Raw genomic sequence first — 14,249 nt, 5'->3', positions numbered from 1 at the left:
GTGGTGCCAGGCACAATTCAAAGTACATACAAGTCTTATCAGTCATCTTTTTCATAAAAACTAACATTGCCACATTAAGTGGGAACGAGAGATGAGAGAATGAACACGTGCTCAAATAACATGAGCGGGGGAGGAGGGAAAGGAGAATTTCTCCAGGAGAATCTGGATGGAATGTGTCTGTTATGTAGTATTAGCCTTTAAAATAAAAAGACAAGAAAACCACCTCTCCTGGCTTCACAACCTCCCCGTCCAGCCTATTCCATATAGCACTTCATCAGCTGGAGGCACAAGAAACTTAATCAATACCATACTTGCCTAAATTTAAGGCCAATTATTCTTTTTCGGTCTTGAACACAAGCGAAATACACTGTTCGTTTCCAAAAGTTATCCCACACAGCTTTCACAAAATCCATTTAATTGTATCCTGGAACACATAAAAGATCCTCTTTATAGCATTTTCTGATGGCAGTGCCAATCAATGAAAACCAACAATTCCTAGATTTGATTTGCAGAAAACTCAATATGATCCATTTTATGGGAAAGACTTGTTGTCTACATTCTAGGCTTAGTGTAGTCCTGAACATTCATCTTTAGGGAAATCAAGTTCTTTCGATTTATCAATGGAGCAGACTATTTTCAAACTGATCCTAATTTCCTCGCTAGTAGAAATTGTTGCTGGTGATTTAAATACATTGGTGCATTTGTACATATCAATGAATTTTTTTATATGGAGTCAGTCAAATGACTTTTTATCCCAAGAAAAAGTTTTAATTTTCAGATACGCTTTGCTCATTTATTCAGTAACTACTTACAATAGGCAAGTATTCTTCAAGGAACCCTGGTCACAACAGTCAGTGACCATAAAGAACAATAAATGAGTGTATGGGGGAAATTGAAAGTTTCTTCTTAGAGTAGAATGCCAGCTAATAAGTGGAAAATAATAGAGTTAGAAAACCACACTTTGAGAAGTTACCATTGTGGCTCAGCAGCAATGAACCCAACCATTATCCATGAGGATGCAGGTTCCATCCCTGGCCTCACTCAGTGGGTTAAGGATCTGGCGTTGCCGTGAGTTGTGGTGTAGGTCGCAGACGCAGCTCAGACCCCGTGTTGCTGTGGCTATGGTACAGGCCGGCAGCTGTAGCTCTGATTCAACTCCTAGCCTGAGAATTTCCATATGCCACCGGTGTGACCCTCAAAAGCAAAAAAAGAAAGGAAGAAAAAGAGAGAATGGAAGAAAGAAAAAAGAAAATCACACTCTGAAATCCTCATAGTAATAATTTAGTTAGGCCATAGTTAATTCAAAGATGCTGAATCTAGTTAAATGAAGGTTTGCTAAGGAGCAGATATTTACATAGTCTCTCCATAAATGAACTTACTCATTACCAAAGGAAAAAAAAAATAACTTTCCAGGGAAGAAACCTGGTGGGTGCCACTTGAACCAAGTGATCAAATTGCTAATTTGATCACGATTACAAATTACTAATTGCTAATGACACAAACCCCCGTTCTGACATGTCCTAGGTGTTCATCCTGGAGAGGGCACAGGATCATGTATGCAGTGTTTCTGGAACGATGTGTAACCTGCACTAAATCATGAGGAAGTAGCAGGAAAAAACAGACTGAAGTGTTACCTACAAAACAGATAATCTGTCTCCTCCAAAAATGTCAGCATCATTAAAGACAAAGAAGGTCTAGGATGTCGTTCTAGATTAAAAGTGACTGAAGAGATGAGAAAACTAAATGCAGTGTGTGACTCGAGCATCAAAAGGAGAAAGGGATGCAAAGGATATTATTGAGACAACTGGTGAGATTTGACTCTGGTCTTCAGATCAGATAATAGTAGTATCTCAATATGTAAATGTCCTCATTTGAATCACTGCTCTGTGGTGCCCTAAATGGATGGCCTCAGAGTAAGGGGCATGTGGTGCCTGCATTTACCATCCGACGATCCAGGAGAAAAACTTTATAGATGTATACGTGGGAGAGGAGGGGAGACCGACAGAGGAGGACGAGGTGCGTGAAGAAAATAAAACGAAGGTGCCGTAATGGTTGGGGAATCTGGGCGATGACCTGTGCATGGTCATCGCTACTTTTCTGTAAATTTGACATTGTTTCAAAATGAATTCGTTTTAAAAACGGTATGAAACATTTCCCATAAAAGTGGGCCATGTTTTAAGCTTCTGGATGGAGTCTTCGGCTTTCATCAGATTCTGAACTGACACACGTTTCCCAAAACTTCCAGAACACCCTCCTTTCCATTATTACTTATATTTCTATGTTTAGTCACATTCCCTTGTTCTTCTAAGTGGCATTTTTGTTTTTAATTTTTTTTTTTTTAGGGCCATACCTGTCACATATGGAGGTTCCCAGGCTAGGGGTTGAATCGGAGCTGCAGCTGCTGGCCTACACCACAGCCACAGCACAAGGGATCCGAGCCACATCTGCAACCTACACCGGATCCTTAGCCCACTGAGCAAGGCCAGGGATCGAACCCACAACCTCATGGATGTTAGTCAGGTTGGTTACTGCTGAGCCATGATGGGAACTCCTTAAATGGCATTTAAATTCAAACAGCAAAGATAAAGATTTTGTATCAAACAAGAGAAAGCCTTCCTGTTAATCTGAGTATAAGAGGGGAAAAAAAAAAGGTTTTAAGTTAAGCACTAAAACTTAAATACTGTAAAAAAAAAAAAAAAAAAGGTTTTGCTATATTAGCAATGAATGTTGTTCTATCCTTCCTCACTTTTTGAAACCCGATAGTTGCCAAAAAGCATTATTCTTTTCATAGTATGATCATTTATTCAGTCATTCTGGAAATATTTATCAATTTTAAACAAACATCACTTATTGCTAGAAGGGGAAAAAACTGCAAATGTCATTAGTTGACTCCATTGAAACTGGAATTAAAATCTGTTTATTACATTGGAAAGTAAGGCTTATTCATTGTGGCTGAGATTGATGAATATGATTGCAGGGGAGAAATGTAAAACAAAAACATCAGTTCAAAATAAGAAAATGTCACATAAGCAATTTCACAAGAAAATGAACTGCAATTCAGTTTTACTTTTATTTTCATGTTGCTTAACTTTATATACATTACACAAATCATCCATACATATTGTTATACAAAAGTCTATACAAAAATCCAAGTAATTTAATCTCTTAAAAAGGGAGAGGGAATACTGCATTTGATTTCTGGTACTACTCTGTTTAAATACTTTTAAAATTCAGATTGCAAAGAGACAACAAGTTGAAAGCCATTAATTTTTCAAGAAGTCTTATGTTCACATAAATTCATCATTCAAGTATATTTTCATTGAAACAATAAACTATCTGACAAGTGGCAAAGTCAAACTGGATAAGTCATGATGTTGAGCAAAAGCAGAGCTTCCTCTGTTTTCATCAGCCTGGAATCAGCTTCTAACACAGGAAATGCAGAGCAAGTGAACTCGAACCTTACACTATTAAAGGCCATATTATAGGGCCGACAATGCACAGCATACCCTAGACAGTGTGTCTACCGATTCCCATTAAAAATATAAGGAGAAAAACGAGAAATTTTACTTTTCCTCAGATCTTTTTCATTCTATTTGAACAAGCAGTACATCTTTTTCATTGTGCTTGGCAACTTGACATCATACCTGAAGGAATCATTTAACATCTTATGGACAAAATATGTACATAAATTTCTAAAATATCTTGGGATTGTTTAATTCAGTTATCATTTTGGTTCTACAGTTATCAATCACAGCAAGTATAAAAAATTTTAAACAATATTCCTCACCAAAGTATTAACATGTTTTTAAAAAGTGCACTGTTGAGGCACCAAAAAACGTTGCGTTACTTGCTTCAAGGTCATGAAAGGAATGAGGGGCAGGATAGGGCATTTTTTTTCCTAACTCAAGCGACGGTACTAAACCCTAGGTTACCCCATCTTGCAAAACTAGCTCAGTGCCAGAGATACGGAAATAGATGCCTTATTTAGGAATGTTTGTTCATAAAAACTTTAAGAATCTACATTTATGATACATTATTAGGAAATTATCACAAGAAACATGATCATTTTCTGAATCATTAGGCATGAATTACTGTTTAAATCTGACACAATTGATTGCAGAAACAAAACTGACAATAGAATTTTAAGTAAGTTCAGCAAAAGATGCTCATTCACCTGATTTAAAAAAAAAAAAAAACAATCATAGAACCTACAAAATTTAGGAGATAGGCCTGTGGACACAAACATATCAATATAAAGGTATTAAAGGGTCGTTTAGTTGATCTTTTGTTTTTTATGGAAACGTTCTAACAAAGCACTCATAATGTTTCCAGGTATTCTTTGGTGCTTATCAATCAAAGCTTGAACAGCATCCTTCGTCTAGCAAGAAAACAAAAGAAAAGTCGTTATTCTTTTAGTTCTCAATATAGAGATTTATTTTGTAAGGATTTTTAACATACTATAACTTTTAAAAAGTCCTCCCTAACTTAGCACCCATGGATCCTCAGCATTAATAATTTCCTTCTCAGGACATCAACGCCCACTGCATATTTTATTTTATTTTTTTAATATAATACTGTTTATTAACTTCAAAAACTTCAGCATTCTATTTTATTTTATTTTATTGTCTTTTTGCCATTTCTAGGGCCGCTCCCTCGGCATATGGAGATTCCCAGGCTAGGGGTCTAATCGGAGCTGTAGCTGCCGGCCTACACCAGAGCCACAGCAACTCGGGATCAGAGCCGGGTCTGCAACCCGCAACACAGCTCAAGGCAATGCTGGATCCTCAACCCACTGAGCAAGGCCAGAGATCGAACCCGCAACCTCATGGTTCCTAGTCAGGTTCGTTAACCACTGAGCCACAATGCAAACTCCAAAAACTCCAGCATTCTAAACATACCAGAAAGTAAGAGACATTGCAAGTTGTGTTTAGTGCGGAACTTAAAGTTTGGTGCACTGGCTCTTCACTTTCTATGGTATATCTCTTATATTTACTTTATTGAGCTTGAGTTACAGTTGTTATCTGCAAGGCAACTTTCTACACCAGCTTGTGAGCTCCTTAAAGATACATTTTAGCATTTGTCCAGCACTGAGAATGCCTTGCACACAATAAATACTAGAAAGAACTGAAGGAGGAGTTCCTGCTGTAGTGCAGCGGGTTGAGAATCTGACTACAGCAGCCTGAGTCTCCGCAGCAGTGGGGGTTTGATCCCTGGCCCTGCACAGTGGGTTAAAAGGATCCAGTGTTGTGATATAGATTACAGCTGTGGCTCAGATTCAATTCCTGGCGCAGGAACTTCTACATGTCACTAGTGTGGCCATTTGAAAGAGGAAAAAAATACTGAAGAAAAAAAGTCAAAAGACAAAAGGAGAAAAAAATGAGAAGAAAAAAAGAAAAATTTGGAGTTTCCATTGTGGCTCAGCAGTTAACAAACCCAACTAGGATCCATGAGGATGTGGGTTTGATCCCTGGCCTCTCTCATCGGGTTAAGGACCCGGTGTTGCTGTGAGCTGTGGTGTAGGTCACGGAGGCGGCCTGGATCCTGTGTTGCTGTGGCTGGGATGCAGGCCGGCAGCTGCAGTTCTGGTTTGACCCCTAGCCTGGGAGCCTCCATATGCCGTGGGTGTGGCCCTAAAAAAAAAAAAGAAAAAAAAATTTCTGGTAAGCAAATGTAAGTTTCACTTCTTTCCAGCTCTTAATACACTTTCATGTATTTTCCTGTCCTCACCAGACACACCAATTATATCAGACAATGAAATAAAAAAAAGTGAGGAAAACTATGGATGACCTGGTATCCCTTAGTCTTTTACCCCAATTTCTAGACAGTTTAACAGAAATTTATATTAAGTCACAGCAATGGAAAAGTCAACTAGGGTATATTAAGAAATCTAAAACTACTTGCTTCCCATTAAATTCATGACAAAATTCAACAATTTTACTCTTTTTTTTGTTTTGTTTTGTCTTTTTGCCATTTCTTGGGCTGCTCCTGCAGCATATGGAGGTTCTCAGGCTAGGGATCTAATCGGAGCTATAGCCACTGGCCTACGCCAGAGCCACAGCAACACAGGATCTGAGCCGCGTCTGCGACCCACACCACAGCTCATGGCAACGCCATATCCTTAACCCACTGAGCAGGGCCAGGGATCGAACCCACAACCTCATGGTTCCTAGTCGGATTCGTTAACCACTGAGCCATGACGGGAACTCCTTACCCGTTTTTTTTTCTTTTTACATCTGCTCCTGCGGCATATGGATGTTCCCAGGCTAGGGGCCGAATTGGAGCCGTAGCTGCCGGCCTGCACCACAGCCACAGCCACACCAGATCTGAGCTGTGTCTGAGACCTACACTGCAGCTCGAGGCAATGCCAGATCCTTAACCCACTGAGTGAGACCAGGGCTCAAACCCACATCCTCACAGAGACTATGTCAGGTCCCTAACCTGCTGAGCCACAATGGGAACTCCAACAATTTTTACTTTTAAATCAGTTTGAGGTTATCTAAAAAAAAAAGTTTTATGCATGTCCATGGTGCACGCAGACACATCCATACACAGCCTTCTTTTTTTTTTTTTTTTTTTTGTCTTTTGTCTTTTGTGCTTTTAGGGCCACACCTGCAACATATGGAGGTTCCCAAGCTAGGGGTCTAATCGGAGCTGTTGCTGCCAGCCTACACCAGAGCCACAGCAACACCAGATCCAAGCCACATCTGTGACCTACGCCATAGCTCACAGCAACACCAGATCCTTAACCCACTGAGCAAGGCCAGGAATCGAACCCACAACCACATGGTTCCTAGTTGGATTTGTTAACCACTGTGCCACGATGGGAGCTCCTGAGCCTTCTTTTTATAGATCTTGGACCTTGATCTCTTAAAATCCTAGGCCAAAAATTTATTTGAAAAATGTGCCTCTCTAAAGCACAAGTTTTCACATCTGTGAAATGAGAAAGATTTCATACACCTATAAGGATCATATGAAATTGAAACAAGTTGTGTTCTGTGCCGTATATTTTTAATTTTTATTTTTTTTTATTTTCATTTTTTTTTTTTTTTGTATTTTGTCTTTTTGTTGTTGTTGTTGTTGTTGCTAATTCTTGGGCCGCTCCCGCGGCATATGGAGGTTCCCAGGCTAGGGGTCGAATCGGAGCTGTAGCCACCGGCCTACACCAGAGCCACAGCAACGCGGGATCCGAGCCGCGTCTGCAACCTACACCACAGCTCACGGCAACGCCGGATCCTTAACCCACTGAGCAAGGGCAGGGACCGAACCCGCAACCTCATGGTTCCTAGTCGGATTCGTTAACCACTGCGCCACGACGGGAACTCCATATTTTTAATTTTTCATTCATTCATTCATTCATTCAGAAAATCCTAGATGCTTTGGGAGCTATAATGTTCGTGAAACAAGACCTCAAGAAGCACGTAACTTAAACAGAGCACAATCAAGTACGAAGCAGTTAAAATGTAAACTCATCCGTGAGCTGTGCCAGCTGAGATGTGAAAGGAAAGCATCAGGGAGTTCCCACTGTGGCGCAGCAGAAATGAATCTGACCAGCATCCATGAGGACACAAGGTCAATCCCTGGACGCTCAGTGGGGTAAGGATCCGGCATTGCCGGGGCTGTGGTGTAGGCCGGCAGCTGCAGTTCTGATTCAACCCCTAGCCTGGGAACCTCCATATGCCAAGGGTGCGGCCCTAAAAAGACAGACAGAAAGCAAGCATCTGGGGTTCACTGGTGGGCTGTGACCAGGGAAGTCTGGGTGAGCAAGGGGGTCCTGTGTGGTCTGGGTCTCCCAGGACCAGTAAGATTTCAGTAACAGTGCAGAAAGCAACAGGATGGGAAGGACCACAGGAAAACAACAAAGGAGCAGCGAGCTAGTGAGAGAGCCTGGAGTTTCAGGTGTGTGTTCATCAGCTGGGCCGTATAAGGCTTTAAAATTGGGTTTCAATGAAATCATGAAGGGAGTTAAATACCAAGTGAAAAAGTAGGAATATGAATTGAAGTGTCAAGGAAGGACTTCTGGATGAAGAAATATCCATGCTACACATTAAGAAAATACAACTCTGGTGTCCCACTATGGTGCAATGGGATCAGGATCGGTGGCATTTTTTGAAACTCTGGGACACAGGTTCAATCCCCAGCCCAGCACAATGGGTTAAGGATCTGGAGCTGCAGCTTATGGGTCACAGCCACAGCTGGAATCAACTTCTTTGCCGCAGGCGGCCCAAAAAGAAAGAAAATAAAGACAAGAAACTATGACTCTTACAACGATCATTAACGACCTCCCTTTTGTCACTAAGTCTCATGGACATTCTTTTCAGCCTATGTGACCTCTCAGTCACCATTGATCCTGCTTCTGGAATTCACACCAGAGGAAAAAGTGTGGAGAAAAAAAAAGCTAGCTTTTCAGGCTGCTCTCTTTCAGCCCCCTTTTGCAGATTTATAATCCCCAAACCAGGCAGTGATTTATTCTGCAAAGGTCCCGTAAACTTGTCCACTTCCACAGCTTAAATTACCAACCCTTTGCGGACGACTCCCCAGCCCACTCGGCCTCCAATAAGAATGTTCACTATGACCCCTCTTGACATGCTTCAAAGTCACATTCTTTCCCCCTCGTCCTTTCCTGAGGTCTCTCCCTATTTCAGCAAATGGCACCATCACACATCTAGCCCAGGGAGCCAACACCCAGGTCACCTGTTGCAGCTCCTGAGCTCATTCCTTGAGAATGAGCATCCACCAGCAGCAGGCGTTAGTTCACCTCCCCGGTACCACTCAGAGTACCACTTCTCCCGTCTCCCTTCCACCTCGGCAGGACGCACGTACCATCTAGACACATGTGTACAAATACATTTGCACTAATACATATATGTGGATGTGTGTACATGAATGCAGAAAGAGAGCAAGACGGATGGAAACAGAACCACAGGGAGATTTTAAGACTGAGAAAACTTTGGAATTCCCGTCGTGGCTCAGTGGTTAACGAATCCGACTAGGAACCATGAGGTTTCAGGTTTGATCCCTGGCCCCTCTCAGTGGGTTAAGGATCTGGCTACGGCTCTGATTAGACCCCTAGCCTGGGAACCTCCATATGCCATGGGTGTGGCTCTAGAAAAGACAAAAAAAAAAAAAAAAAGACTGAGAAAACTTTAAGGAAATATCCCTGGTTTCCTCTTCATCATTAGCACAGTACGTTTTAATCGAGATTTAGGTAGTGTCACGAGATACATCTTCTCCACAATCAAAGGCTGGGACAGTCTACCTCCCATTTCCTAAGTGAGATTCCAGTTCCACATTAACCTGGATGCTGGTAATTTTGAATTTGCAATAATCCAAGGATCACTGAGCTACAGTTGATGCTTAGATTATAAACGATGAAAGGAATTCATGACCATGTATTCGCAAAAGGAAAAATTCAAGTATTCTTTATTTCAAGTACACTTTAGTTCAACAATGACAACTTGCCATTAAAAAGGTGGATGTGGCAACTCTAAATTTAAGTAAATTTCCTCAAGGAATTCCATGAAATGGTGCTTTCACAGCCAACTTCTATTACTTTAAAATACTGATAATAAAGTACATAACATAACTGAGACAATACCTGAGGCATTTCAATGATTCAGAGAGGGCTTGTCTTTTTACTAGCTTGAAGTGGTAAGGGTTTCATATATTTCTATATTTTAGCATATAAAATATCTAACCCTTAACAGTGCCATGAATATGTTTCTCCCTCATATGAAAAACTCTCATATGAAAAATCAAGTCACTGGGATTTAACTATCAGTAATACATTCTCCTTAACGGAGAAAAATGAGGGGTAGGCATCACTTAATTTCAGAACTGGGAGAAACCTCTGAGATTGTCTAGTTCAACCTCCTCATTCTACTCACAAGGAAACCGAGACCCAAGGAGGACCATACATTTATCCCAAGGGAATCTGCTGCCTCGTGGTAGAATTAGGATTAGAACTCTGACCCCTAGACTCCCAAGGCAGACTCCCCCCATCCATCACCTCCTATTTTCACCGTAAAAACAGGTGGTATTTGGAAGGAAGGAAGGCAAGAAGGAAGGAAGGAAGAAAGAAGGAGAGAAACAGAGAGAGAGAGAGAGAGAAAGGAAGGAAGGAAGAAGGAAAGAAAGAGTTCCGAAGTTCCCGTCGTGGCACAGTGGTTAACAAATCCGACTAGGAACCATGAAGTTGCAGGTTCGATCCCTGGCCTTGCTCAGTGAGTTAAGGATGCGGCGTTGCCGTGAGCTGTGGTGTAGGTCACAGATGCGGCTCGGATCCCGTGTTGCTCTGGCTCTGGTGCTGGCGGCTACAGCTCTGATTAGACCCCTAGCCTGGGAACCTCCATATGCTTCTGGCCCTAAAAAAGGCAAAAAAAAAAAAAAAAGAAAGAGTTCCTAACTAGCTCTGACCCAATTAAATCCTAATAGAAAGGCAGGGGAAAAAAAAAAAAAAAAAAGTTTACAAGAGCAAAACAGAATTCTGCTCTAACCTAAAGGAGAAGGCATTTGTCAGGGAGCTGCCAGAAGATGTTTCATGTCCACGGTAAGGTGTGTGCGAGGCTCTGAGCCGCCACAGTGAGGGTGAGAGGAGAGCCGAGTCCAGTGGCCTGACCCTGGAGACCAGGGCCCAGGGCTTACTTTCAGGAAAAGAAGAGCTGTGCACTGTGACCACACTTAAGGAATTAGGAGAAGAGCTAAGAGCTGGAGGGAAGTTTTCAAAGAATGAGTTTCACAGACAAGGGACAGGATGGTTCATTAACGTTCCCTTTGTGAAACTTCCTGCTTCAATTAAACAGTCCATCCAGTCTGACATTCTACCTGCTTCGGCAGCACATCCTTCTCTAAGCATCAGCCCTTGCTGAGGCCCAGGGAGGCAGAATGTATCACAGACATTCACTCCCTCTGCCGACCCATCCCCTCTTCCGGGCCAGCCTGGGGAAGCGCTCCAGGTCCTGCCCCATTAAGGTCCATGTGGCCGTGTGCCTGCTCTGACCAATGAAATGTCAGTGGGATTGGTGAGCCGACTCATGCCCTTTTGCCACACAAGTGACAACATCCATTTGCAGGGGGTTCTTGCAGGATGAATGCCAGAATAAAGGAGTCATGGGCCTTGGGGGAAACATAACATGAGCAGAAATAAGATTTCTTGTTCTAAGTCTCTGGGATTTTGTGGTTGTTTGTTATTGCAGCAGAGCCTTGCAGAGCTGACTGAATCATTCAGTTTCCTCACATGTAAAACAGCGATAACAAGGCCTCCCCTGAAGGGTTTATTGAGGATTAAATCAGACCATGCATGGTCTGTTCACAAAATGACTTGATTTTAAATCATCTCTGTTCACAAATGACTTGATTTCCTATGGAGAAAACCCTAAAGATTCAAGCATCACCTCCTCCAAGGAGGCATCCTTGACTTAATTTAGATGCCTTTCCTCTGTTTCCATCATATCCTAGGACAGCAGTTCTCAACCAGGGACAACATCTACAAAATGTCTAAAAAGACATTACTTTTTCCCCCTAATATATATATATATATTTACTGCTTTTTAGGGCTGTACCTGCAACATATGGAGGTTCCCAGGCTAGGGGTCAAATTGGAGCTCCAGCTGCAGGCCTACACCACAGCCACAGCAATGCCGGATCCTTAACCCACTGAGTGAGGCCAGGGATCAAACTCATGGTTACCAGTTGGATTTGTTTCCCAGCACCACAATGGGAACTCCTGGTTTTTATATATATATATTTTTTTTAAAGTTTTATTCAAGTAGTTGATTTACAAGGTTGTCATCATTGCTGCTGTACAACAAAGTGATTCAGTTATACATGTACACACATCCATTCTCTTTCAGATTCTTTTCCTATAAGATGATCACAGAATATTTGGTAGAGTTATCTGTGCTATACAGCAAGTCCCAGTTGGCCAGTTATTCCATAGACCTCAGCATGCATATGCCGATCCCAAACCCCCAGTCCATCCCTACCCCCCACCACCTGTCCCCTTTGGTAATCATATGTTTTTCAAAGTCTGTGAGTCTGTTTCTGTTCTGCAAATAAGTTTATTTGCATCCTTTATTAGATTCTGCATATAAGTGATATCATATGAAGTTTGTCTTTCACTGTCTAACTTCACTCAGTATGATAATCTCTAGGGCCATCCATGTTGCTGTGAATGGCATTATTTCATTCTTTTTATGGCTGAGTAATATTCCATTGTGTATATGGCCACATCATCCTTATCCAGTCCTCTGTCAATGGACAATGAGGTTACTTCCATGTCTTGGCTGTTCTAAACAGTGCTGCAATGAACACTGGGGTGCATGTATCTTTTTGAGTCATGGTTTTCTCCAGAGAGATAGCCAGGAGTGGAAGAGAACAACCATAAGAAGGAGACATTTCTAATTGTCATGATGAGGGAGGGAAAAGGGTGAAGAGTGCCAATGGCATCTGGTGAGTACACATCCTACAACATACAGGATGGGCCCCCAACCTCAACATCTCAGTACTGCCCAGTTGAGATATTTGCCACATGCACACCATGTGCAAAGACACATCTTACAAGCACTGATTTAGTTCCTTACCTCCCACCCTGGACCATGAGTCCCTAGGATGACAATGTACCCAGCATCTATTGAGCACTTGCTAGATGGCAGACACCCTTCTAAACCGTGAGATGCACAATCACACGGGACCTCAGGGGTAGCTCAGGGGGCGGGGGGGAGCGGTTCTCTCCCCTCCCCCTAGACGGGGAGATGGGGGTGGGGGGCTGCCTGACTCACACAGCAAACAACAGTGGCACTGGGAGCCACCTGACCTCGTAACCCACTCTCTTAAACGCTCTTCCATTTTCCCCCCAAGATATTTCTCTCCTTTCATGGAAGTCAAAGCTTTCTTCCTCTGAACATCACTTACAAAACGTTCCCATTATCAATCATAATGATAATGAATTATTAATAATAATTTCAATATCATTCAGTCACAAAAAAGAATGACATAATACCATTTGCAGCAACATGGATGGACCTAGAGATTATCATGATGAGTGAAGTAAATCAGACAGAGAAACATAAATATCATAGGAGAACACTACTATGTGGAATCTAATAAAAAAATGCTGCAGGGGAGCTTGTTTATAGAACAGAAATAGACTCAACAGATTGCAAAAGCAATCTTATGATCACCATAGGGGAAACCATGGAGGAGGGAGAAATTGAGAGGGTGGGAGTAACACAGACACCCTGCTGTAGAGATTAGGTGATTAGTGAGAACCTACTGTAGAGCACAGGAAAATCTACTCAAAAGTGTGTAATAACTTCTATGGGAAAAAAGGGTGCATATACATATATGCATAACTTATTCACTTTGCCGTCCACCTGAAACTAACAACACTGTAAGTCCACCATACTCGAATAAAATTAAAAAAAGAAAAATCATCAGCGCCAAGAACTTCAACCTCAACACTACTGCTGTTCTAGGAAGAATAGCTCTTTGTTGTGGAGGGGGTGTCCCGCGCAGAATGTTTATCAGCATCCTTGGCCTTGACCACGAGGGGCCAACAGCAGGACCACCTCCAGAGTCCTGCCTGTGATGACAATAAAAATGACTCTGGTCCCTGCCAGATATCCCGCAGGGGAAAAAATCACCCCTGATCCAGAACATGCTTGTAGAATTAAGTAACTAATTTTTCGGATAAAAATTCAAAGTAAAAATAGCTCATAAAACTCAGAAAGGAAGAATCATCTACCTTTTCAGCTAATTCTTCTGCTGTTATCTTTGGATCGTACGGAATGGGATCACCTAGATAGGTGCGTAACTTCACTGGAAAACCTCCATACATTGGAGCAAATGGATAGCGGAACTTTTCATAAAGCCACCGAAATAACCCTGTTTTGAAAGAAACAAAATCATTTTAATTGGTTAAGCATTCTGAGCATATCGCTGTAAACTTCCAAACTACTAGTGTAAGACTAAGAGAAAGGAGTCAAACAGTATCACCTCCTGGAAATTAATACAATTTTTTTTAGAAAGATGAGCTTTTCAGGAGTTCCCATTGTAGCTCAGCAGGTTCAGGACATGACATAGTCTCCGTGAGGACACAGGTTCCATCCCTGGCCTCGCTCAGTGCATTAGGGATCCGGCATCGCCGTGAGCTGTGGTGTAGGTTGAAGATGAGGCTCAGATCTGGCATTGCTGTGGCTGTGGCGTAGGCCGGCAGCTGCAGCTTCGATTTGACTCCCAGCCTGGGAACTTCC

The 14,249-nt window shown here is 42.1% G+C and overlaps 1 protein-coding gene across 3 annotated transcripts in view; it reads right to left on the bottom strand.

Annotated features, from left to right (window-relative positions):
• The window catches only part of TMEM68 (transmembrane protein 68), a 34,717-nt gene continuing 20,766 nt past the window's right edge, over nucleotides 299-14,249 (bottom strand). For 2 of the 3 annotated variants that reach the window (XM_001927903.5, XM_021089364.1), the window contains exons 6-7: nucleotides 13,742-13,881; nucleotides 3,047-4,378 (exon numbers count right to left, since the gene is read on the bottom strand). In XM_001927903.5, coding sequence (XP_001927938.2) covers nucleotides 4,274-4,378; nucleotides 13,742-13,881 — 245 coding nt within the window. In that variant the 3' untranslated portion in view covers nucleotides 3,047-4,273. Of the gene's footprint in view, nucleotides 425-3,046; nucleotides 4,379-13,741; nucleotides 13,882-14,249 lie in introns of those variants that run through there. The other variant, XM_021089365.1, reaches the window with a different exon arrangement.

Source organism: Sus scrofa, chromosome 4 (genome assembly GCF_000003025.6).
Source record: "Sus scrofa isolate TJ Tabasco breed Duroc chromosome 4, Sscrofa11.1, whole genome shotgun sequence".
Classification (NCBI taxonomy): domain Eukaryota; kingdom Metazoa; phylum Chordata; class Mammalia; order Artiodactyla; family Suidae; genus Sus; species Sus scrofa.
Note: the sequence above shows the minus strand (reverse complement) of the source record. Positions and strands in the feature narration are given on the sequence as shown.